Here is a 27,477-nt window from a genome sequence, read left to right as displayed (position 1 = left end):
CATGCCCCCCCCCCCCTCTACCCCGTCACCTCATTAAATATGCAGGTAAGCAATCTACATCTAGGAGGATTGTTGAAGCTACATTGACATCTTTTGTGCTGCAGCAGATCTTTTGTTTCTCTTGTGCTTTGGAAAATGGACTAGTTCTCTCCATATAAAACTGCATCACAGTCTTAAAAATAAGGCCTTGTTTAGTTGACGGTGTGATAGAACAGGAACTTTTCTCATTGCAAAACTTCTTTTGTAAGTCAGCTGATGGCTCAATGACAAGCTGCCCTCTTTCTATCCCATCTTTGCCTATGGAAGCTATGGGCATTAGCCAGGAAAAGAACTTTTTGTGGTTTAACGCCACAGTCTCCCTACATCAGTTTGACTGCAGCCCCACATCACTATTCTGTCGTGTTGACCCAGTTTCTTCCTCTACCTATGTTTGCTACCTGCTGCCTGCTCCCACCCCGCTCACCATGACACTGCCCCTGTCACGTTTCATTTACTGAGTGACTGAACAGAATCCATCATTACTTTGCACTAAAAAATAGTGATGTAGAAATTAATCTTTTTACCTTCTCCCATTCCAGGCATATAAGGGACCCAACACACTGCACCGATGCTCTGCCCTCCATTTAAACTGTGAATATCGATTCCGCGTATGTGCCATTCGCCAGTGCCAAGACGCTGCCGGACCTCAAGACTTAACTGGTCCTTACAGTGCCACAGTCCTCTTCATCTCACATAGGAACGAGTCACAGACCAACACCAGCAAAGACATTACTGAACCCACAAGGACAACAAGGACGCTGAGTGACGAGCAGTGTGCTGCTGTCATCCTTGTGCTGTTTGCTACCTTCTCCATCCTAATTGCCTTCATTATCCAATACTTTGTCATAAAGTGAACGAAAACCATTTAGCTTTACCCTAATCCCCATACTTTATTTTTTTACTTTACATATTATACAGAAAAATTACTTTTTCCCCAAATTGTCTTGCTTTTAAAGAATGTGGTGGCATCTAGTATAGCATCAAGACAACTGTAGTATGTCATGTTGTCTCCTCTGTCTGCCACAATGCTTGTACCATTATATGGTCCTAAGTAATGAAGGCAACAAGCTGGACAGACCTTGACTCTTTCTAATGCTATCTGGTGTGATGTTTACACACATCCAATTCTCCTCATTTTTTCCACGGTTAAATGAAATGATTTTTGTGCAAGGATGATACATAGATTGAGATATATTTAAGGGTCACCTTAAGTGCTGCAAAAAAAGTAAACTATTGTAAGGGGGTGTTAGGAAAGTGATCTTTGCGTTGTACTTCTACCTCCTTTGTGTCTTAATTCTACCCTGTTGCTGCCTGGTGCATTGCCCTTTCTGGCGGTAGCAGGGTATTTACTAATCTGAATACGGTTATTCGTTTTTGGAGGTTCAACTCAGGCAGTAAATAAAACTGGAAATTCTAGAATAGTATGTCAGACTCATCAATAAATGAAGAAAATAACAGGGAAACAAGCTTTTAATTGTTTGATAGGTATTTATTGTAGACATTACAGATGGCACAACTGGGTGAATTTACCTAATCAATCCTTTCAGTAGATATATCCCTTACCGATGTGGGATAGGAGTTGTCCTTTTTAAGACTAAGCAGGTTTACGTTTACTTGCTTTTTATTTTGAGGTGTCAACACGTGGAAGAAGCTCCTTTTTGAACATAACCTGTTGTAAGGCACTTTCTGCTGATTAAAATAAAATGACTTCTGTGACAGGCAGATGCATTAGTCAAAAGTGTTGAATGAATATGAAAGTCATTCCCTTGGCGTTGTAGAGGACCTGCCACTAAGCGGTACCCGGTGTTTTTAATTAGACTGTTGTTAGTGTAATTCAGTAGCAAACTCACCAGGGAAATAAATCTGGTGTTTAGGGAGCCCAGCATAATAATCACTCTCCTCTCCCAATCTGCTTCCTTACTGTATGTTGGCATTGTCATTGACGAGTGTTGGCTTAGAGCAAAGAGCAGGTGGTGGAGAAAAGGAGCATTGCCAAACCTTCTAGGACGATGGCTGGGGTTTAGTAATATCTAGTTACTTATATATAAAAAAAAAAAAGAAATCTGTGTCCACTTGGTTCACTCGTCATCTTTAATCATTAAGGGTATTTATGAAAACTGGTGCAGAGGACAAAAGGGTTTAACCCACAGCAACCAATCACATTCTCTAACTGCCGTTGATCTAGTTATCTATTCTGGTAGTAATGTTTTCTATGGAGAACTAACAACATGTTATTCACTGGCTGAACCAGTGACCCCTATATGCTGTAGAAGATGCACACCAGCCAGGGAAACACAAATTAACATTATGCACCAGCCAATAAAGAGAGATTTTAAGCAGCAGAAAGACCCAACTACATTTATTGTTGTTTCTTTGCTTTCAAAATCGTCCTACATCACCTCTTTGCTTGGGCTCCCTATGGCACTTAGTGTTATAGTCTTCTTGGGGGGCCTGAGGGCTAACACTTCAGAGTTTTCTTTGGAAATTCAGGTATGTCTCAGCACTTTCATCTAAATAATATTTAAGTAGACTGGCTACCACTAGTCTTACAGTCTTTCTGCCTCTGTGGCTGCCCTACTCGTCAGTGCTAAGCATGTAGCATAGCCTTTTATGTTGTTTGGAGAAGGGGGGGGGGGGGGGGGGTTGGCTTTTGTTTAATTATCTTTTTGAATTGTATTTTTGTTCTCTCTCTCACCAAAACCTAAAGGCAAAATGTTGTAATTTGCACCAGAAATCTTTTTTAAGCTGCTTTATATCTTGGAGATAAAAAAAATACTAATGTTTAATGTTATGTCTGTCCAGAATCTGTACCAAATTGCATGTAGTCAGTGTTGCATAGAAGCACTTTGCAGTTCTCTTCTGTTCTGTGAGCTCGCGTATGTAAGTTCTTGAACGACCAGATTGAAGTATGGCATTGACTGCCTCTGTACAGGGATCAATGAACTGCCAGCTTACACGAAACTTACTATTTTTAAAAAATAATATGATTGTGCTTACTTTGTTCCTACACACATTTTCATCATTTACTTTTCTTTTTTTTTATTTAACATATTTGTCAGAAGGTAGTCAATCACTAATATTTTAGTTTGGTTGGGATTAGCATTTTAATGACAAAACGCACTTCTGTCGGTTTAAACAAGCGATTATTTAATGCTATGAAGATCTTTTCAAGAAATCTTTCTACAGTAGTAATGGGCATGTATTGTAATTGTGTCAAATGATGTATTTGTAGATTTTTTTTGTTTCTGTTACAGCAGATGTTTAAACTTAGGTCTTCTAGTGGTAACAATGCTCTGTCCTTTGAATCGTGATGTGTGTTTACCTTTATTTTATTTTTCTTTGTGTCCTTTTTATGTATTGGTTAATATGTTCTCACAGACAAATTCTATGACGATATATGATATGAATATATTTTTTCTAGAGCCTTCTGTATGTGCCATGTTCGGCCAGTATAGTTTGTGTGTATTTGCCCAGAACTTTCCACACGATTGAATGTCTAAAGTTAGCGTCACACCGGAGATGATCCGTAGTGGCCTGTTTTTTCATAGCAAAATTCAAGATGAATTCCTATTTTTGATAGTAAATGTCATTTAATAGTGTATTTGCCACTGAGTTTCAATGCAGATTTCTGCAGTTAAAAGGTAAAAAAAAAGAGAGAAACAATTTTTAACGTAACCTTAATTTTACCTCATACACTGTACATTCCAAACAAGAGAAACGCTAAACTTTTTAAAATCTTATAGGTACACTACCAGACATATCACTATAAATTGTACAATGTCGGACTTCATTAAAAGGAAAGAAAATGTATAATCACATAGAAATATACATAAACTATGTAGCAAAATTCTATAAGATCCGTGGAAAATAAAAGTTGTATCATTCTTTCACAGTGTGTATTAGTTGTTATTCCACATTTATGAAACAGTTTCTTTAAAGTACATCTGCCGATTGAACTTCTAATATGATGCAAGTGAATCTAAGAATCACCCATATCTTTTCACAATGGTGTTTATTAGGATTGTATTAAACATAAATGAGCAGCCTTGAGACAGGAGCACCAGGGGTTATATAATCTTTCATGTCTGGCTGCGGAGATAAGTCACCTTGATGACATTTTGTGTTGTCGTACATCTACTTACCTATTTCTTAATGCGGGCCAAGATGAGGCACCAGTGGGGGTATAATAATCTCCAGGAGGTAATTAGATTGGGTATTCCTTTGTGAATGTGGGCTGGACACACTTGAATGCCTTGTGTTGTTCCCCCTGACAAATACGAGATTTCACTTTCAGGAACGAGAAGTTTAAGTAAGATTCCAGGGGTGGAGGGGAAGCATTTACTAGGGGGGAACTTAAAGCTCTCTTTCCCCCACAAAAAGGACTGGATTTTTACAAGTCCTCAGAATTGCCAGGACAATGCAGAGGCAGGGATGATGAAAAGTGTTATGTAGGGGCGCATCATGTTCCCTCAAACTCCTTATCTCCCCCTTTTCTGCAGATTCCACCTTCGATGTGACCCCAGGGAAGTGCCCAGAGGCAGCAGACTGCTCCTGTCAGGTCACAGAGCTACTATTGGCTCCGTTCTTTCCTGCACTGAACTTCAGCAGTGGAATGTACTGCAGGACAGGAAGCTGAACACTATATAATCTACAGTTTTCTTGTCCTCCACTGAATGCTGATTGGTTGCAGGAGCTCATTGGAGGAGTTCCTATCGGTCACTAGTCTTGTTGTTGTAGCTCTGGTCTAGCGTCATTGATCTGACTTAAGTTTAGCAATGACCAGGGCACTATTCCCTCCTTTGTAAACTCTAGTTTGTCATCTGGTCATATTCCCAAAGCATGGAAAACAGCTTAAGATGTCCCGATCAACAAAAATGGTAATGGAAGCATAATTTCAAACTATAGACCTATATCTTTACTGTCTATTATATGTTTATTCCTAGACGGCAATATTTCTGGATTTTGGAAAAGCTTTTTACACTGTTGACCACACTATACTGTTAAGCAAGCTTTGGTGCGTAGGTACAGAAATACATGTATCATTCCTATTTATCAGGAGAAGCATAGTTTATGTTGATATCTAACTCAAACTGTAAACATCAAGGCCTCGAGGTTCTATTCTGGGGCCATTACTCTTTTCCCTATTTATAAATGACAGAATTTGTAAATCATCTTCTATCCAGATGTATGCAGATGATACTATATTGTATGCGCAGAGCTTAATCGTCACTGACCTTAAAATGTACTTCATTCTGATTTCTCTAAGTTGAGTCCTGGTTAATGCGAAACGAACAGTTTTTGAACTCTGATAAAACAGTTTTCCTGTTATTTGGGCCCAAGGCTAAACATTTAAATTGAATTATACGTAATCTATTGCAGCAAAAACAAACATTTATCTGACATCAGTATCCAAATATAAGTACTTGGCTATATTGCTTGATCCTAACACTTCATTTGGTTTATATATACATACAAAATGTATTCCAAACAGGATTTGAGCTATAGTAACAAATCCTGCTTAACTCGCTTGGCCAGATAGTGCAGCTCAAAAAATGGCAATTGTGGACTATGGGGATGTTTATAGTAGAGATGGGCGGGCTCGGATTCCGCTAATCCGAGCCCACCCGAACAGTACGGATCCGAACGGGATCCGAGCACTGTTCGGATATTTCCGGCGGGCAAAAAAGGAAAACGAGGCTCTGTCGTCCAAGTCTCGCGTCGAATCTCGCGAGGGGTAGGAGGGAGGGCCCAGAACAATTCCATCTTGTACCTCTTTTTTTGGCATTATGTGCTCAAGCTACCTCGGTGCAACCTTTTGGCCTAAAAACAATATTGTGAGGTGTTCAGAATAGACTGGAATTTAGTGGAAATGATTGTTATTGAGGTTAATAATAGCGTAGGAGTGAAAAAAAAAAACACAAAACTGGTTTTTAGCACTTTTTATGTTTTTTTCAAAATAAATCCAAAACCTTAAATCCGAACCAAAACCTTTCGTCAGGTGTTTTGCGAAACAAATCCGAACCCAAAACCTCAAGCAAATCCGAATCCAAAACACGAGACACCAAAAGTGGCCGGTGCACATCCCTAGTTTATAGTATGGCCCCTCAAATTCACTTTAGTACATCAATTAGTTTTGCTTTTCTGTATAACTGCAAATCACACCATTGTGATATGCTTTCTGGTTTAGGCTGGCTGCCCCTGGTGTCTATATGTAAATTTTGTCCTTCAATTACTTTGTGAATAAGTTACCCAATTACTTGAACAGACTTCTTCCTAAGATCAGCTAGCATTACTTATCACCTAAGATCTACCTCTAGAAGTCTGTATATATTTCTAAATTCAGTAAGGAATTTGGACACAACCTACCTGAGTGAATTAAATCCATTGTAGATCTTATTTTCATCAGTTATGGTTCATTGTAATGCGTAATGCTTTTTGTCTATATTAGGTCAAAACTCTTATTTGTATGATTCAGTGTATTTCTCCCTGGTCATATATTTATAAATAATTTCTCTGCTTTTCATTTGTGGCAACAGACAGTAATGGATTAATCCCCACGCTAGTTGAAAGCCATACAGAAAATAAATGCTTGCACCTGAGCTATATAAGACCAGATACTCCCTCCCTCTATTTCTTTCCTGTCTAGCTGAGGTTAGGCTAGGTTTCCCTAGTTAGGATTTTTATAGTAAAGGGGCCTACCCGGAACTTCAAAGTTCTATCCAGAGGTAGTCCGAGGATGAAAGGGCCCTGAGTGCTGAGCGATGGCTGCCATTGTGCTGTGAAAGACCCAAAGAAGAAAAACGTGAGTGTGCACCCGAGCAACTGATCGTCTGGCTAGAGGTGCTGTATAGATTTCACCATGCACCAGTCCTGCGGGATAGTATGTTTGAATTAAGACTCAAAAAGGCAAGTGCATTTTATTTTGATCCATGGCCGATGCAGGGTTGCTAGGCACCCTAGGCAAAGCTTCAGCCTACCGCCCTCCTCCCCCAAATTCCCACTTCCTAGCCCCTCACACACTTAACATTTGTAAAATAATAATAGTAACTCTTACCTCCATGGTAAGGCATTCCAGATGCTCTGATGTTTGATGCAGAATGCTGTCCAGGTTTCCCTGTTGCCCAGGAGCAAATGCCGGATATCTGGAAGGAAGCTTCCAAATGTTAGATTTTAGAACAAAGAAAAAAAACGACATCACACACCTGATACATACTGACCTGTCCCCAGCTGCCCACCAGCTTTTCTCACACGTCTCCTTCCCACCAGCTATTCTTACACATACCGCCTCCATTCCACCAGCTTTTCTCACATGCCCCCTGACCACTAGCTTTTCTCGCACATACTCCCCCTACTTACCAGCTTTTCTCTTTCATCCTATCTGGGGGACACTGCTACCATGAGGTTGTGTAAGGGGAGTGGAGTTTGGCACTTAACTAGTTAACTTGTTAATGTATCATGCTGACAAACCCCACCCCTCTGCAACCCCCTGTAGCCTCTCCAGTTTTAGTTGAGTGCCCAAGGGAGTTGGGCTTACTTATGGTAGGTGATTATTTATTTAGTTTAAAACTATTTTATTTAACCTATTTTATTTTTATTTTAATATATTCTCCTACAGAAGTGTGCTATGTACTTACACAGAGCACACAAGTTCAGTGAAAGGGGGCAGCTGTCAGACAGTTAGAGCCGGACAGCTCTCACTGACAGTAGAAGAATTCTCGTTCTATTCCCCCTTTCTCAGTGTGAAAGGTGGCTTATAAGCCGCTGTCACACTGATCTTTACTGGATTACTGGCGCTGCCACAAGTGGTAGAGAGCTCCGGTAATCAGTAGCGTCGGAGGCTGATATTCTGGATTATACCAAGTCCCCTCCTCAGGAAAGGAGGGGGGGAACTTGGTTACTAATTACAGCGGCCATAGCAATAAAGGATTCAGCGATTTACTGCGTATTGAAGAGGCAGTAAATCGTCATTGCCAGCATTATGGTATAAAGGAGGGCAGACAGCAGAGCTGCAGGACGGAGAGAGCTCCCCCTGCCTGCAGAGACATTTTGGACTCTCCCAAAAAAGCACCAAAGGAACTGCCCAGGAAAGACAGCAGCTCTGCGTGTTCTCTCAGAAGTAGCTGCTGACAGACCTCTCCTGCTCCAGACATCTTAGCCTTATGGAAGGCTAAGTACCACTGAAATTGTTTACTCCTGTAATATAGATAGGGGTGTATTAGAAAAACTTATTTGATGCAAATAGATTAATATATATATATAATGGACTGGAAGCAAACCAGTTCATGGCGTTAATAGACCTCAAAGACGCCTATTTCCACGTTTCTGATGATCTGCGCAAGCAATGGGGCCTCTTAAAGAAGTGGTCAGGATCCCATCAAAAGTTAGAACGCCAACTGATACGCTTGTCACCAGAGGCGAGACAATCCTTCAAATGGTGGCTATTCCAGGACAATTTGGTAGTCGACAGGTCCTTTGCCCCATGGTCTTGGATTTTAGTATCCACAGACACCCGCCTACGGGGATGGGGGGCTGTGGCCCTTCATTTGCAACTTCAGGGACTCTGGTGCGCTCAGGAGACCTCTTTCCCCATCCACATACTGCCCCATTCCAACAACGCCACGGCAGTGTCTTATGTCAACAGACGGAGGCACCAGGAGTGCAACAGCAATGGAGGTGGAGGCTCAGCTCTTGATCTGGGCTGCAAACCACGTTCCCTTAATCTCCGCAGTCTTTATTCCAGGCATCTAGAACTGGGAAGCAGACTGTCTAAGCCAGCGTGCAATTCTGCTGGGGAAATTGTCTATTCATCAGGAAATCTTCCAGTCTCTGGTCTCGCAATGGGGGACCAAGGACAGAGACCTAATGGTATCTTGTCACAATCAAAAGGTCCAACATTTTTGTTCAAGACCAAGGGACCCTTTGGTGGTGGTCATCAATGTAATGACAATGCCCTGGGACTTCAGGTTGGGGTACCTATTCCCTCTCATTTCCATGATTCCCCGCAACCTTCCAAGAGTGAGGCAGGGCGGACTTCCAGTGATACTGGTAGCTCCAGCTTGGCAGCGGCTAGTCTAGAATGCAGAAATTCTGTTGATAGCAGTGGGTCCAGGACTTCGGATACCACTTTGAGAAGACCTTCTTCTCCAAGGACCATTCCAACATCAAGACTTACCTCAGCTGAATTTAACGGCGTGGCTGTTGAAGCCAACCTTTGGAGGTCTAGAGGTTCCTCTCCTTCGTACTAGAAAGCCAGTCTCTGCTCGCATTTACCACTACATCTGGCGTACCGACATTAGATGGTGTGCGAGTCGAACCTGCCACGCGGCTTTTTTCTGTCTCTCAAGGTTTCTTGTTTTTCTCCTGGATGGGGGCCTTCGCCTGGGTTTCTTAAAAGTGCAGATCTTGGCCCTTTTGGTGTTTTTTCATCTTCACCTGCCAGACATATCAGATGTCAGGGAGTCCTGTATATCCAGCCTCCATATGTCCCACCCACGGCACCCTGGGATCTCAATCTGGTCCTTGAACCGTTACATACTGCAGAGTTATGGTTCTTAACATGCCATGAATAAAAAATGGTTCCAAAACATCCTCCACGAGCAACTTCTTCCAACCATCCAAGAACAGTTTGGTGGTGAACAATGCCTTTTCCAGCATGATGAAGCAGCTTGCCATAAGGCAAAAGGGATAAGTAAGTGGCTCAGGGATCAAAACTTCCAAATTTTGGGTCCATGGTCAGGAAACTCCCCAGACCTTAATCCCATTGAGAACTTGTGGTCAATCCTCAAGAGACGGGTGGACAAACAAAAACCCACAAATTCTGACAAACGCCAAGCATTGATTAGAGAATGGGTGACCATCAGTCAGTATGTGGCCCAGAAGTTGATTGACAGCATGCCAGAGTGAATTGCAGGGTCTTCAGAAAGAAGGGTCAATACTGCAAATATTGACTCTTTGCATAACTTAATGTAGTTAACAATAAAAGCCTTTGCCACAAACTACTCGCAAACAGACTAGCTCAAGTGATACTAGCCCTGGTCCACTTCGTCCATGCATGTCAGGGAGTAGACAATACAAGACGTGCTATTGATCTAATTGAGACAGTAAATCGTGTTCAAATCTCTGCTCTAATGGTGTCTCTTGACGCAGAAAAGGCCTTCGACAGGGTCTCTTGGCTCTTTGTGAGAGCTACTTTCACTGCAATGGGATTCAAAGGCCGATTTTTATGCGGATTAGCTTCCCTTTATTACAACCCCTTAACCTTGGTTTGGGCTAATGGCGCTGCGTCACCTCCATTACACATTTTAAGTGGTACCTGACAAGGCTGCCCACTCTCCCCTTTGCTATTTACTTTAACAATGGAACCTTTGGCGTCTCGTGTTCACAACAACATGGCAATAACAGGGATCCAGGCGGGTAATACTGACTAGAAGATCTCTATGTATGTGGATGATATTTTACTCACAATTACCAACCTCCTCACTTCCCTCCCTCGCAATATGAACTCAATGAATATGGTTCATTATCTAATTTTAAAATCAATATGGATAAATCTGAAATTTTCCCTCTCCATTTATCTCCCCCCCCCTCCCCTCCCTCCCTCCTAGACACCCAAAGGTGCCAATCAAATTTCCGTTAGCAGCTAGACAAGCTCAATATCCGTGGATCTACTTAATGGGTCATTATAACCAACTATATGCTGCTAATTTTCTCTGACTTTTGGACTCGTTTAAACAGGACCTGGAAAAATGGGACAGACTGTACATTTCCTGGATTGGTTGCATGACAGCGGTGAAAATGAATCCGTTACCACAGATCCTTTATTTGTTTCAGGCACTACCTAATCGAGTACCCTCTACCTATTCAGCCCCTACAGAAGTAAATTGCCTGGTTTATTTGGGCAGGCAGGAGACCCCCGAGTCCAAGCGTGTACGCTACATCGACAAACCGCAGAGGGAGTGCTGGGTCTTCCAAATATCTCTAAATACTAGATAGCCACAAACCTGACCCAACTAGTACTATTCCACTCCCCAACCTCAACAAGGTTATGGGTCGATATTGAAGCCAATCTCCTACACTTACTCTCACCTTACACTTTACTGTGGATATCAAATACCGTCCTCCGCTCTCCCTTCTCCCACTCATCACTCGTTTCTCTCTCCAAATATGGGACTACAGTACCCGAACATTCCATTTACTGAAAAATCCAGAAATTATGCTCCCACTATGGAATAATCCAGCTTTTCCCCCTGGACAGCAGCAATTCTCCTTCCAACACTGGTCCTGACATGGGCTCAGATTTCTGAGAGACATAGCTTCTATGCACATATTCCCCGAATTTGCAGACCTCCAACGACTCATGATTGTTTCTACCAATACCTCCAACTCGGACATCTTTATCACTCCACTCCAGCATTCAAGAATGTTTATCAATTCACGCCGCTAGAATCCTTTTGTAGAAGTACATCCCTCCCCACAGGTTTACTCTCCAGTCTTTTAGTGGTATTTTGTCAACCTGTTAAAGATCGGTATGAACCAAAGTGGGAATAAGATATTGGTATGGTGTCAAGTGGATGAGTGGGCCAAGATCAGGACCTCGAGTTGCCAAGAGCTCCATCTGTGTGAGAACCAAGGAGAACTTATATAAACTGCTGTATAGATGGCATTTGGTCCCAACCTGTCTAAAAGCTATATATCCTGATTCCTCTAGTCTATGCTGGAGGTCCTGCGGACATGAGGGCTCATTCCATTATATCTGATGATCTTGCCCCAAGATGGTGAGATTCTGGCATAAGGTTCACAATCTAATTTATAGAGTGACTTCATTACAACTCCTCCCCCCCCTGTCCTTCCTATGCACATACTGATATCTGACACTGACAAATATACTTTAGCACTTGTGGGTCATATATTTAATGCTGCCAAATGTGCAGTAGTGGCAAAATGGAAGCAATCCAAACTCCCAGCGCTACCTGAAGTGATCAATAGAATGTGGCGGATTTACCACTGTGAGCATATAACAAGTTTCATTAACGATTGCCCCAACAAATTTCAAAACATCTGGCAATCCTGGCTTACCACTTATGGAGCAGACCAACCAGGACTCCCACAATGCTGAAACTGATGTTATTGAAGCAACTGCAAACCACACACTGAGTACTTATCAACTACTTAGATGCCATGCTACCAGGGGCAGGCTGGGCTGGGGGCATCTGCCCCCCGGGCTGGTTCCACAGGGTTCTACTGTGGGCTGGGTCACTGGGCCACCTGCACTTTTTCCCTTGCCTTACTAAGTTCCCCCCCTCTCCCCTCCCTGTCCCATTTTTTTCCCTCCAACTTTACCCTCATTGAAGTTGGGGGTTTTTTTTATGATGATCACAATAACTTTTGTTTTTGACTAATTGTTCTTTAAAATCTAATCTATATACTGCTAAAAATTCTGTTCAAAGCGTTGAAAAATTCCCTAATAAAATATGTTTAAAAAAAAAAAATCCTTTGACACTTATGAAATGCTTGTAATTTTACTTCAGTATACCATAGCAACATCTGACAAAAAGGTCTAAAAACACTGAAGCCGCAAACTTTGTGAAAACCAATACTTGTGTAATTCTCAAAATTTTTGGACTGTACACACTAGTCTTATATCAAGTCCCAAATATCTATATCTAGGCAAGGTGGCTGAGAGACACTATCACAAGGGAATAAAAAGCACAAAATTGAAGGAAGTTCCAAACATTATAAAAGCCCATTCGAATACTGACATAGCCACTTGGAGGATAGAAAAAGCAGAAGCTATAATAGAAGAACTGTACAAAGCAGAAGGATGGAACTATCTACACATCTTTACAAAACAATACAGACCTGTTGTAACAGGCGCAGCAGAAGCAGAGTTCTGCAGAAAAGTACTGCAGGCTGTAGCTGACCTGCTCCAAGTTACTGCTTGGGTACAGGGCCATTGTCTGTGGCCATGGAGCAAGAGAAGCAAATGGGAGAATTATTACCTTTTAATTTCATTTCCTTGATCCGCTCCCTAGTTCCCACCCAGTAGACTGTGTTATTATTATGTGGTGTTGTATGTTTTCTCTATATGTTTGTTCAGAAGATACAGTAGGAAGGTAGGAGCTGATTTTATATATTTTTGGTGGAAACGTTTCTTTCCAGTCTGTCCTTTCGCTAACATGAGGATTAATATATTGGTGTCTTGGAGCAAATAAAGAACAGGAAATTAACAGGTAATAATTCTTCCATTTCTAGTTAACAAATGACCATCAATATGTTTTTAAGTGTTTTCCACAGCATGAACCTTAAGGCCTTACCCTTCAACCAGTCTCCGTTATTTACTAAGAAAGTACAAATGTGACCTATACCAACCAATCAGCAATTAGCTTGTTCTAGTTATGTGTGGCTGCTATTACTTAATGCACATCTGCATTTTGTAAGTAAATTTAGTTTGTCATGAAAATGAAGTTCAATTACATTACAATTTAAATGATGCCTCAATATTACTATGACAAAACAGCAAGGACTTAAGTAGTTACGGTTCACATAACTAATCATAGCATTTAGAAATATAAACACAGCCTTATTTTTATGCTTATAAATGTGTAGAAGATTAAAAATGTAACCAAATGCAGCTTCACATTCTTAGGTGTTTTTAAAACAGGAGGAATACACAGAGAAAGTGGGAGATGAAACATTCAAAACATCTGGCTGGACCGTCCCTACCTTAATTACAATGTACTCTCTTTTTTTTAAACTGCACTAGAACAATGACATTTAGGGGCAGACTCAATTTCTCAGAACATCGTGGGTGTGCATTTTTACCATTACTACGGTAAAAAGTAACGTTCATTTTTGCTTGCACCACTATGTATAGCGTTACTTCTGTAAAAATAAATAATAATAATAATATATCCGTGCGAGAGATTTCTCACGGCCATTCAGGAGGCATCTCATCCAGATTATTTTTTTTTACAGTTATATTCCACCCATAGAATGTATTTTCATTCTTTGCATCAGTGTTCATTTCAGTTCCCCCATTGTTACATAAAGCACAGTTACTATTGACCAAGGGCTGTCACTCAAACCCCACTGTAACTCTTCCTGTTTGTAGTTGTACTGGTTTGTGATTCTTGTTTACTACATTTCTTAATGAACCACAAAAGGCTACTAGTTCTCAGACTTGCAGATGTTGTTGATACTGAAGTAATAAAGTATAAATAAAAATATTCTAAGGGAAGATGTAGAACTAAAGCTTGTTCCCATCTGAGCCTGATCATCAATTTGCCCCTGGGACCCCTGGAATCTGAGTGGCAGCTCTAAATTTAAATAAGTCCGCCCAGCATTATAAACAGAACCAGATTTCCTCTGGTATTTTCACATACATTGTGATTGGCTATGTGGGGAAAGCAAACAGAGTTCACCTGTATAAAGAATGTGTTACTTGGTTTACCTGAATTTACAAGTCTATCCTGTGATTCTCTGGAATCCGCACGAGAATGTTCTTGTCTCCACTGTACATCTAGGAGCTCACGTTTATAATCTTCTCTTACCTGCATACATGAAAGGCTGTACCATGGTAACATGCTCTGTGATCTACATTTCAAGTGCTGGACTGCAGGATACAACCAGAGGTAAAAAGGCAATTGGAGTAGGATTTAGCATTATTAAGTATTAAGCATTTATAAAGTTCTATGAAATTAGTAATACAAAACCGTAAAGGGGCCCCCAAATGGAAGAGCTTATGGGAGAGAGGAGCAATGCAAGACACAAATGTGGTCTGAAATGGTCATACAGACATGTTGGTTGGAAAAATCGTTAGTGAGGGCAGCACGGTGGCTAAGTGGTTAGCACTTCTGCCTCACGGCGCTGGGGTCATGAGTTCAATTCCCGGCCATGGCCTTATCTGTGTGGAGTTTCTATGTTCTCCCCGTGTTTGCGTGGGTTTCCTCCGGGTGCTCCAGTTTCCTCCCACACTCCAAAAACATACTGGTAGGTTAATTGGCTGCTATCAAAATTGACCCTAGTCTGTCTTTCCCTGTCTGTCTTTTAGTCTGTGTGTGTGTGTTAGGGAATTTAGACTGTAAGCTCCAATGGAGCAGGGACTGATGTGAATGAGTTCTCTGTGCAGCGCTGCGGAATCAGTGGCGCTATATAAATAAATGGTGATGATGATGGTGATGATAGCTAACAGTAGTCGGGGTAAGACTGAAAAAGTGTAATTTTAAAGTTGAGAAACTGGGACAAAATGAGGACCTTATACTAGTACAGCTTCTAAAGCGAATACAAGTTGTGGCTGAGATAATGATGGTATCATGAGACTACTTGTCCGGGGTAGCTACTAGAGATACATCGCCACCAGCAAAAACACTTAGTCCTCAGAGAATGGTTCATGAGGGACAAAACTGAAGTCAATGGGTTGGAGCCAAAGCCAATCAGTTGGGAATTTATAATAATGAGGGACAAAGCCAAAGGCGATATACAGGGAAATGAATTAAGATTCTTGACGAACCGGCAGGAAAACAAAATTCCAACTTTGCTCATGCAGTGACTGGTAGGAGTGAGAGCATTATAAAGACTATACAGGTGCGGACCCTTGGCCCTATATTGGCTTGACCTTTAGCAAAATGCTGATTGTAGTAAATGGCTGCTAGTTGCTGGTGTGGCGGCAGATCCTCACATTGTATCAGTGTTGATGGTGCACTGCTGCCATGGGGCACCGGGGTGGGGGTGGGGTATGTACAAATTACCCAGGCCCAGGCTGCCTGGGGGGCCCGGGGGTCCACTGAATCACTATAAGCATAAAAAAAAATGTATATATATTCTGCCCGCGGGTGTCACACGCATGCACCCACCCACCCACGAGGGGGGGAGACAGTGTGTAATGACAATGTGTGTCATCACACACTGTTCAGCCTGCAAATCTCTAAATCTCTCAAGATTACGTAATCTTGCGATATTACCAGTTTCTCATCATTCTCTGGAGGACATCTGCGAGTAGCATAGTACAATGGGCTATAAGGTGTCTTTGGGGGTGGGGGGGCTATCGGTTATAAATTATTTTGTTTATTAATTTTTGTTATTTCTTTTCTTATTTTATTTTTATTTTATGTTTGTTCTTGTCTCCATTTATTTATTTACAATTTTATTCCTTTTATCACCTTTATTTTTACCTATTTGCTTTTACCTATCTACCCCTATTTAATGTAATCTAATATATACCATTACTCATATTTCTCATTGCCTGTCTGTACCTTCTATTATTACTTTTACTACATTCTATATTCTCAATTTTATTTTGAGTTCAACCTCTATTTCTACCATTTTCATGTCCATCTTCTCTTCTTTTATACTTTCATTTTACTCTTATTTCATTAGTCCTAATTGTATAATGTTCATATTTTAAGAATATCCTTTAGCTGTACATCTACCCACCTACATTGTCCTAATTTTAGGCTTCCAAAGTCTGTTCTCTATTTATCAAACCTTCCTCACGTTCTCAACTCTGTCCCATCCTACGACCACCCAGCATCTGGCATACCTCACTCCTATCCCTAATTCGTGTTCGTGCACTAATTCCTATTCCTATATCTACCTTACCATATACACACTTATACCTACACTTATACCTCCACCACACCTCCTCTCCACCCTCACCCCCACTGCACACCTGCTTCTACCTATACCCCAAATCCCCAACCACACACTCACCACTTTATCCATTTCTATATTTCATACACCGTACTCTCCATCTATATGTTTATTAATTTCTAACTCTTTTTAAGTCCTGCACCACCACATGCATCCAAAACCAACTTCCACTCCACACTATACTTACACCGCCATCCTTACATCTATTCATAGCCCTATTTATAGACTCTCCTTCAGAACCTATATCCTATTCTATCCACTGCCATTTGCTATTCTAATTGATATTATAAATTTCAATTATCCTCTAACCCTCTCTCCATCTCACATATCCTACACCATCTCACCCTGAATATCCATCTGGGACTACCATCCCCAACACGACGCCTCCAGTACTGTCCAGTTCTACGAACCTCAACCGCATCACAGTGAACTCCCCTCACGGACAAAAGCTGCAAAACGACACCAAGACAGCATACAACATCCTGCGCTCCACGGCTACGGAAACATAAGTATTTACTATTTCTAGTATTACACACTTCTAGTTCTACTAGATGGAGGAACCTGTGTCAGTAGCGCACACACTTACACCCACACAAGCCTAGCGCAACAGTATACCCTTTACTGGGGGTTATAATGTGTCTGGGGGGGTGTCATAATGAGTCTGGGAGATGACGTATGTGTCGGGGTGGCGTGATGTAGCTGGGGAGGGTGTGATAAATGTAATATTTTATAATGTATGTATAATATACTGTATGATCTGTGTTATGTACAGTGTTCACTTATTGCTCGGTTTTCTATATTTACAATTTCCAACAGCTCCCAACATTCCAGGATCCATGCAAGAATCCAGCACCAGGTTGTGAAGGCTGCAATAACAGTTATATGAGAGTAACATAATTTAAATGCATAAAGGAGGAATTAAATTAGACGTGAAGTGTCTCTGGAACGTCCGCGAGACACTTTGCGACAGAGATTTGACAGACATCTCCTCCCACTTTTCCTTGCACCTCTATGGGGTGGGAGGGAAAATGAGTGGGGATTTGTACTGTAACATCGCCGGCAATTGAATCTTTCCCAATATGTCATAGAGTGCAGCTATGCCCCATGTTTACCACGCCCCTGATATTGTGCCCACGCCCCTTTGGCGGTGCTGCGCGGTGGCATACAAAGCCTTTACTCCTCGCCTGTGGAGGGGGGCCCCAAAAAGTTGCTGTACCGGGGCCCATGTTCCTCTTGACAGCCCTGCTGCCGCCTGTCATCTGTAGCTGACCCAGTAGTTAGCATTGCTAACGCACAGTGCTGGGACCATGAGTTTTATTCCTGATCAGGGCCCTATCTGTGTGCTATTTGTTCTCCCTGTGTTTATGTGGGTGCTCGGGTTTCCTCCAATACATAATGAGGCATTATTTATTATCCATATTTATTTTTCTTTACAACACTGACTTTTAGTGATTTTGCAGTTAGGATTTAAAACAGCAAATTTATTTTTTTATGAGGCAACACATGGCGTCTTGGGTTGCAAAATATATATTTACCAACCCTACTTGTGGGTATTAATAAAATTTCAGTTTTAATTCCTATTGTCGATTTTAAAAATCATCATCATCAGCTATTTTATATAGCGCCACTAATTCCGCAGCGCTGTACAGAGAACTCATTCACATCAGTCCCTGCCCCATTGGAGCTTACAGTCTAATAAACATGCTTGGTAAATAATGCCCATGATGGGCTAATTGGCTGCTGACTGACCCTAGTCTGTGTGTGTTGGGGGAATTTAGACTGTAAGCTCCAATGGGGGCAGGGACTGATGTGAGTGACATATATTCTCTGTACAGCGCTACCTAATAGGGTAGCACTATTTCTATAGACAAGTATAATAATAATAATAATAATAATAATAATAATAATATTGTGGAGGATCCTCACAGATTGTAGGAGAGAAGACACTGGACAGAGAAACCCAAGTGATAGAGGTAATAGAGCTTTCTGAGGAAGGTAAGTAGGTGGAGAAAACAGTAGGGCCACAGGTAGGTATGTGTTATATGTGTGGTAGATTTGAGTCCACAGTTTTGATTTTCCACAGACATTAGGTATTCAATTATTTTACTCTCTAAGGGGAAATGATAAGAAATATGTGCAGCTTTTCAAACAAACAGAGCAAGCATTTATAACAGCACTCAGAAGATTAAATGCAACTTGGACTTCTGCAGAAATGTCATAACAATAAAACACATATTACAGTACAGCCAATGATCTGTTTTAACCACCCCAAAGCAAACTGGAGCTTCACACCACACTGCAGGCAGGATTTAATGTATTGTTTTCCTTAGGGCAAATTATGTCCTCCTGTATATTTTGTCCATTTAATAAAACTATTTCCTTTGGAATAATGGCCAGTCCCTAGTGGCTTAGAGCAGATATGGCTGTGATTACTATGGAAGAAAGCAGTATATTTTGGGATCCTTGTATATTGTAACTTGTAGTTTAGGAGAGCCTATTGTCCATCATGGGTCTACTATGGTAGATCAACCGTTGTGGAACTGCTAGCAGAACTTGCTGGGACCTGTAGTTCCACAAGATCTTAAAAGCCACAAGTCACACAGCTGTAAGGGGTTAATAGTCTAATAATCTTCATCACACACCACAAATGTATTTCTAAGGGGTGTGGTCATAGCTAATTTCTGTCCAGCTCTTTGCCATAGAAGATGACAGAGAGGGAGAAACCACAAGGGGCAGCTATTCTGCTACTCACCATAGACCATCCAAGATGTCCCTGGCTCACTGATGCCCCGTTGACATGTACCACAGTGATACCGGCTCAGTGAAAAGAAGTCCCAGCAAGTCTTCTGACAGAGCTTTTTGATTGACGATCCAATGAGAATCCTGCTTAAAGAACATTAATGATTTAAAGTTACAAAGGGTAAGAAGAGTGATCTGGCTGATCTCATGAATCAAACAATGGAGAATAATAATTCCAGTACTGACGATTTCTACAGTGACCTTCCACCGTGCACAGAGAGCATGTGCTCCTTTTTCTCCATCAAAATACTCATCCCGTTTACTGTCATCTGTCTCATTATAATGGTCGCGGGGCTGATCGGGAACACTGTAACTATCCTCATCATCAAAAGGTACAAAGACATGAAGACAACCACAAACTTCTACTTGTCCAGCATGGCTGTGTCTGACATTATCATCCTACTCTGCTTGCCCTTCGACTTGTACCGTCTATGGATGTCTACGTCCTGGATCTTTGGAGGGTTTCTATGTAAATTCCTGTGTCTGATCAGTGAAGGCTGCACCTATTCCACTATTCTGCACATCACCGCTCTGAGCATCGAGAGGTACTTAGCGATCTGCTTCCCTCTCAAAGCCAAGGTATTTATTACCAAGCGAAGGGTGAAGACGGTCATTGTCTTTCTGTGGCTCTTTGCGCTGGTCTCCGCTGCTCCCCTCTATAACCTGTTTGAGAATGTAAAAGTGAATTACACTGGTTCCTGGCAGTGTACCTACACCAAGTATGCCATGGAGTCCGGGCTGCTGAACGTCATGATGTGGGTGACCACCGTCTACTTCTTCTTCCCTATGTTCTGCCTCATCGTCCTCTACGGATTCATTGGCAAAAAGTTGTGGAAAAGCAAAAGTGTTATCCGAGGTCCTAATGCAGAAAACCGGGAGAAATGTCACCGGCAGACGGTCAAGATTCTGTGTAAGTGTCACCGTGTTGCTGAGTGATTACTAATGACAACTATACAAATGTTTTATGGTTCTATTGTTTTATTACCTGATATCAGCATTTGCTGCACAGTAAACCGGTCTATTTTTAGTTTGTAAAGGGAGGCTAGACAAAATATTGAATTTAAACTCCACATTAGATATATTTATTCTTTATCCACTAAATATATATACTTGTAACATTTCTGCAACCATCACATAAGCTCAGTTTTGCCCAATGTAAGCTGTAATATATATCACATGTAAAAAAATAAAAAAAGCACTAAGCAGTTTTGTAACATTGGTAATCATCATCATCACCATTTATTTATATAGCGCCACTAATTCCGCAGCGCTGTACAGAGGACTCGCTCACATCATCCGGATATTTGAGATGACTCATATGCAATTATTTTTTATCCTACTATAAACGTAATTATAATACATATATTAAAATCAGTGCTTAGGTGACCAATATACCAAATAAATAATTACAAAGACAAGGAGAGAGAACTGAAATTAGAAAATACATTACAGTATGTATTCTTATATTTGGTATGGAGGACAATATTACTTTTTATTTTACTGGAGTTAGTGCTGAAATAAGAAACCTGTAGCACCCCAGGAGAGCTACAGAATGTAGCCTGGATACAACTGGCTCCTCCAGCTTCCCGGCAATAGCTGATTGAGCATCCAAGATAAATTATACAGCTATCTGCAGTGCAAATGTTTCCCTTTCTCAATTAGCAATCGTTTTACCTGCAATTTACACTAATTTACATGCAGGCAGGATTAGTCAGTGCTGGCTGGTTTATCATCATGACAAATGTAGTTAACAAAACTTTTATTTAGGTGAGCTTAACAAAGAGATATTATAACAATGTCTATTAAAAAAACAACAACTCATAATTGAAATTGTGCAGGATGAACAGCAGGATGTGATCAGACATCAGCAGGTTATATACTGGCTTTGGTCCATGTAAACTTTACAATAATTTATAAAAGCTGCATCTGAGTTAATTGGAACCCACCAAACAATCCTGAACTGGCAACTCTGACATTGTCCAGAAGGGATGTCTGAGAATATTAATAGGTTAGTTTGTCCTCCTAAGTATCCGTCTACATTCAAGTTGTGCAGAGCAGTGTGCTCTACCCTCCATTACTGCATTAAGAGAGTCATGGCCCAAATAGGCAGACACAATAACATATCGGACAGTGAATGATGGCATCCTTTGGGCATCATTAGACTGTGCCAAGTGATCCTAGGTTCAGGCACATAGATGCACGTTGGGTGCCACATCTGTTTATTACTCTTACTCTGCACAAGGCACATCCAACAATCTGAATAGACAAATAATTGTCAGCTCCAAGCACACAAAGCTCTTCTTTCTGTACTATATGATAAAATCTAATCAGGATGGGGTTACTTGTCATATTCAATGGGATCCAGCTGAAGTTGGATCTCTCACCCGTGGAAGTGCTAAGCCCATGCACATAGCTCTTCCTCCATTCATTGGTGAGTTCATGTAGGAGAGAAGACTTCACCGGGGCTCCCAGACCAGTCCCTGCACGGCAGATTGCAGTAGTGTTTAAGTATGCAGTGATGCATATTGATAAATATTGATACATAGACCCCATCAGGGGAGGGCTGGCAAACTTTTTCCCGGGGGGCAAGACTTGACTCAGCAGCCTATTTTAAATGGCAAAAAATGCAGGTAGGCCAGTGACCCAGCCCAAGGTAGCCCATTATGGGATGCCCCCATGGCCCCCAGCCCAGCCTGCCCATGGACCCCATAGAGTAAACTCAGTAACATGTTGTGAAGCTGGGGAAGTCCTTCCCATTGGGGTCTATTTATTGAAATAGTGCAATGTGAAGCAATATGCAAATCACAGCCATGCATATTGACTTTGCCGCGGCTACGCAGGCAGCCCTGGCGATGAACACCTGCCGGTGAGTGCCGGCTCTGCACTGCGTGTGAGCATAGGATTTGACCCAGCGGGGGATCACGCAAAGTTTTTCTGGCTTCATAGACACAAGTAAGGTAATGCCATCCTGAGATGTGAAAAGACTTGTTATCATCACAATCCCCATAGAGGGGGACTGTGGTAACCCACAAAAAAGTCTAAAACAACTATAAAATAAGCATAATATGTATGGCATAATAGGCAAGCAGAAAACATTAAGTGTAGTACAGAAATACAAGGACGCACGGGTAGACAAGGTTGGCTCAGACAAGAAGACAGGAGGAATAAGATCCTTGCGACAAGAGCTTACAATTTATTGAATTAACAACTGTTCAAGATGCATGCACTTGGCACCTCTCAGGATGAGCCTTTATCCTGTGGTTCTTTATGTACATAGAACTTACCTGAAGCTTAGTGTGTTTCCTCTTCTTTCCAAGTATAGTCTTAGGAATTATAGATTTGTACCTGATAATGTCCGTGTTTTTCATTACTGTAAAACTGACCAGTATAATTCCTGTTATTCTGTCTATAATATGCAGTTCTCACTGTGTATTCTTATTCTCTTCTCTAGGCGAATACTGTATTTATTTCAGGGTATATAAAAAACACGGCACTAAAACCAAGTTGAGTAAATGACATGATGAGACTTTTAGTTCCCCAATTTCTGAAAAAAACACACACAGTGTGTGATACATCTGTTCAGCAGAAAAGTGTCCTTGGATATTATATTAAAATGTTGGACACTACACTAAAGACAAGTGTCCAACTAGATTAATAATATTTGGGGCAAGGACATTTTTTATTACACAAAAGCACCAACTGTGACCATAAGAAAACCAATTCAGATGTCCATGATCATACTGAGAGGTTACATCTCCTTTATTTCCTGTCTATGGGAAACTGTTGTACAATTCATAGCATGGTGGTGATGAAACTTGTTAGGAATACAGCGTTGATTCATTAAGGAACATAACTCTTGATACGTACCGTAATGTTTTGTTCAGAACAAAATTGAACCCACAGTGTAAGACCACCTAAGTCTGCCAACACGGGCATGATGTATCTTGGCTAGATTATGTATGTACGTGTGTGTGTGTGTGTGTGTGTGTGTGTGTGTGTGTGTGTGTGTGTGTGTGTGTATGTATGTATATATATATCATCATCATCATCAGCTATTTATATAGCGTCACTAATTCTGCAGCACTTTACAGAGAACTCACATCACTCCCTGCCCCATTGGAGCTTACAGTCTAAGGGGCATATTCAATTAGCTTTTGCATTCGCGGTAACGCGCGTTGCCGCGAAAAGTGCGCGTTCTTGCGGGTATTACGGTACCGCATTAACGCGGATTTTCGTTCGCAACCCTATGGGCTGCGAACGAAAATCCACGTTATTGCGGTACCGTGTATTACGTTTCGCGGCTGTTCCGGCGCGTTACCGCGAATCCAAAAGCTAATTGAATATGCCCCTAAATTCCCTAACCTACACACAACACAAACACAGACTAGGGTCAATTTGATGGCAGCCAATTAACCTGCTAGTATGTTTCTGGAGGGTGGGAGGAAACTGAAGCACCACTAAGCCAACATGCTACTCATATAAGTTCATGAGTTAGGCAGAAATTATAATATTATATGTGGCGATTGTACTGTATATAGTAGATCCAAACTCTTAGGAATGTGAGTTAAAGAAATCCAATGGTGATAGTTATTTAAGCAGTCTTAGAAATACCTATCAATGCTACTGGTATAGGAGATTATCACCACTGTGACACTGGTCTCTAACTGAATAACGCTTCCCATGGGCGGCTTAAACATGAGACATTCGCTCAGAGTCTGTTCCGATGTGAGCTCCTCTGTAGGGCTGACTGAAATACTACTATATAAATCAGCTGTCATTAGTTGGACTGCTGTCTCTGCTGTCTCTCTCAGTCTCTGCCGTAAGGCTGGCTGAAATGATGATAAGCCGCTTCAATCCGTTCCCGCATGTAGCAGAGAGAGGTGCCACTAAAATAGTCCAGTAGTTCTTATGTAGTATTCATCTACCAAAGGGGCATATTTAATAAAGCACGATAGTGCTTTTAACGGATAATTAAGGTCCCACAGTGTCCTCCGCAAATTTATTAAGGGGGCATCGCAGCAGATATCATGGATATCTGCTGCTTTGCATTCCTCTTCATTTTTGGGAGCAGTCACCATTCAACAGAATGGTGACTGCTCCTGGCCGCAATCTAACAAGTCCCGAAAAAACATTTTTTTCGGGAACTTGTCGTGTTAATGTACGCCAGCTGCAGCTGGCGTACATGAAGAAATCCACTGCTGTCAGCTCTGCTCCGGAGAGCAGAGCTGTACAGCGCATGTGTGGAGGGATCACATGATCCCTCCCTGTCACTCAGCGCTCTCTCTCTGCAACTATCGTTGCAGAGACAGAGAGGGGATCTGTGTGCACATGTCCAGTTCTTGGAACTGGACATGCGCACTTGAAGAGTGAAGAGAAGACCCGAAGACAGCGCTTCCGAAGAGGGGGGTAAGTATGTTTTTTTTTATCACTGAAACAGCAGTTTTTCGGAACTGCTGTTTCTGTGCACGGCTGTACATAAATGTGAGAAGTAGTTCAATCCTTATCATTGCGATAAGGATTGAAAACTACTTTTCACTTTATGTGAATAATGATAAATGTGCCCCAAAATCTCATAAAGCTGAACGAAGTGCGGTATATTTTACAGCTTAACGCATTTGTGTCATCAGAAGGTATTGGAGAGCCATAGACTAGCCATGGAGAGCTATGTCACACCCGTATGTTGGATAGCTCTAATATTAATCAGATTTATTATGAAATTATAAGATTTCTGTACAGACTGTTTATCTTTTCTTTTTGTATTTTATTACTGTCATATTTTTTAATCCTGCTGCTACTAACATTTAACATTATCATGTATTACCCAGTATTGTTTTATTACGGTTTGTTCCCAATTGTAAAGCGCTACGGAATCTTCTGGCGTTATATAAATAAATGATGATTATGATTATCAGTGTGTAGATTATACACATAGCTCTTTATGTGATATGTCATTCCCTATAATCAGGATCTCCTAGTGACTCCTCTTCCCGCTTTGTTTTGTAGTGGTGGTCGTACTGGCCTTTATCATTTGCTGGCTGCCCTTTCATATTGGAAGGATCATTTATGCGAACACCAAAGATTTCCAGATGATGAAACTGTCGCAGTATTTCAACCTGGTGGCCATGCAGCTGTTCTACCTGAGCGCCTCCATCAACCCGGTTCTCTACAACCTTATCTCTAAGAAATATAGGACTGGAGCCTACAAACTGCTCCGGCTCGGCAGGTCTGATGAAAGGACCTATAATGTCATCAAGGATGAGACTGCAGCCCACACGGAGATCAGTACATGCATTCAGAAGGACTATATAACACACATCTGACACGGTACAACCATCGGAAAGGGAGCGAGCCGTGATGGGATTCTGAGGCAGGAATTTCAACAAGTCACTTCTTCAGCTGTCAAAAATTAAATTGAAAACTAAAATGGACAGAGAGAATCTCCTGTTTTATCAGGCAGTGAAAGATTATATATACTGCTTGAATAATGTTCAGACATTATTATTATGTTGACTGCATACCATAAGGGAATATACAACTTATTATATAACATGCAGGAGATAATGTGAGGGCGGCTTCTCCCCATGAGGGTTTACAATCCAAGAGGGCACCTATGTTATAAGTATAGGTGAGTTTATAACATAAAGATACCAGGTCACTTCATAACGAGTTACCTTCTAAACCTGATTGTGATGTCCTAGTCTGTGGTAGGTCTGGCAGGGATATCCACGTGGTAGCTGTGGCAGAGATGTCCACGTGGTAGCTGTGGCAGGGATGTCCACGTGATAGCTTTTGGGCCTGATGTAACCCTCTAAGGCTTTGTTTTATGGCTCCTGCTATTGTTGGCAACTTTCATAAACTCTGCAGTGACCAAAACCGTAATTACCACACATGCATGGAGTGCAGTTGGTAAGGGGGCGCAGCTGGGGGGACCCACTGCCCTTATGAAAGCCTAATGTGTAGATGTGTTCTTTTCACCCTCTTGAAGCTCTTACCGAATTTTACTATGGGGCTAATAAACATCTAGTTATGCCTCTAAGTGTCACATCATTTTATTTAATAGTATTCACCCGTCAAGTACTAGACACAGGGACAGCTTCTACTCCGGTTAATAAATGCAGAAACATTTGTGGTCAAATTTACAAAAGTGGAGTTAGAATAAAAAATTAAAACTGGGCTAATGATGTCACTTTTTAACCAATACACATAAACTCCCATCATTGTTAAGATCCTTACAGTGAAAACGATAAAATTGATCTGAACACTGGGAAGCTACTCCATGGTTTTACTAAGAAGTTGTAACTATGGGGGGCCATTAACAAACTGCAGAAATTCTAAACCACAGAGCACATACTGTTCTGTAACATCATGTGCTGACACTTGCACAATTGCACCCAGTTTAACGGGGAAGAAGATTGATTTCCAGCCAAGACGGTGTCATCTGCGGAGGTGCCAGAGTCTGCAGCGGCTGATTGGAGAATTGGGAGGTGGGGCATTCCTTGCTGAGAGTGGATTAGGCACATTATTGAGCCTGCTTTTGCACCAACATACAGAAGATTTTGAGATTGAAATGAGGGCAAATTTCTTTCACAGAAGTGTGCTCTGTTTTCAGGGGTGGGGGGGATATCAGGGGGTAGATATATCCAGCCTTCAAGATCAAGTTTAGGTGTTGTCCATAGCAACCAATCAGAGCCTTGTTATCATTTATCTAGTAATTTCTAGAACATAATGGCTAGGATCTCATAGGCAAACCGAGAGGGGGGGGGTTCCTAGTGCCTAGAAAGCCCCCTCCAAACCTGGGGCACTGTATACTTGAGGTGGCTGGACGCTGTCCTCGCTTCACATGGCTCTGCTTGAAAAGGGAGAGCTGCGTGCACCTAACAGTGGTGCATTCAGCATTGCCCATGTATATTATAGGCATAGGAAGAGTTGGAGAGCAGCCAAGCACTGTCTAATATTATAGCCACGCCCCCATGCATGATGGTCACGCCCACT

At 41.6% G+C, this 27,477-nt stretch overlaps 2 protein-coding genes across 6 annotated transcripts in view; both read left to right on the top strand.

Annotated features, from left to right (window-relative positions):
* The window catches only part of FNDC3A (fibronectin type III domain containing 3A), a 189,031-nt gene extending 185,104 nt beyond the window's left edge, over nt 1-3,927 (top strand). For all 5 annotated transcript variants that reach the window (XM_075199105.1, XM_075199106.1, XM_075199107.1 and 2 more), the window contains one exon: nt 579-3,927. In XM_075199105.1, the coding sequence (XP_075055206.1) occupies nt 579-893 (315 nt within the window). In that variant the 3' untranslated portion in view covers nt 894-3,927. The remainder of the gene's footprint in view (nt 1-578) is intronic.
* Nucleotides 3,928-19,412: 15,485 nt separating this feature from the next.
* On the top strand, nt 19,413-27,134 carry MLNR (motilin receptor). The gene is made up of 2 exons (XM_075197970.1): nt 19,413-20,395; nt 25,489-27,134. The coding sequence occupies exons 1-2, from the start codon at nt 19,633-19,635 to the stop codon at nt 25,803-25,805; spliced, it is 1,080 nt and encodes a 359-aa protein (XP_075054071.1). The 5' UTR covers nt 19,413-19,632; the 3' UTR covers nt 25,806-27,134.
* Nucleotides 27,135-27,477: the final 343 nt, after the last annotated feature.

Source organism: Mixophyes fleayi, chromosome 2 (genome assembly GCF_038048845.1).
Source record: "Mixophyes fleayi isolate aMixFle1 chromosome 2, aMixFle1.hap1, whole genome shotgun sequence".
NCBI lineage: Eukaryota > Metazoa > Chordata > Amphibia > Anura > Limnodynastidae > Mixophyes > Mixophyes fleayi.
Note: the sequence above shows the minus strand (reverse complement) of the source record. Positions and strands in the feature narration are given on the sequence as shown.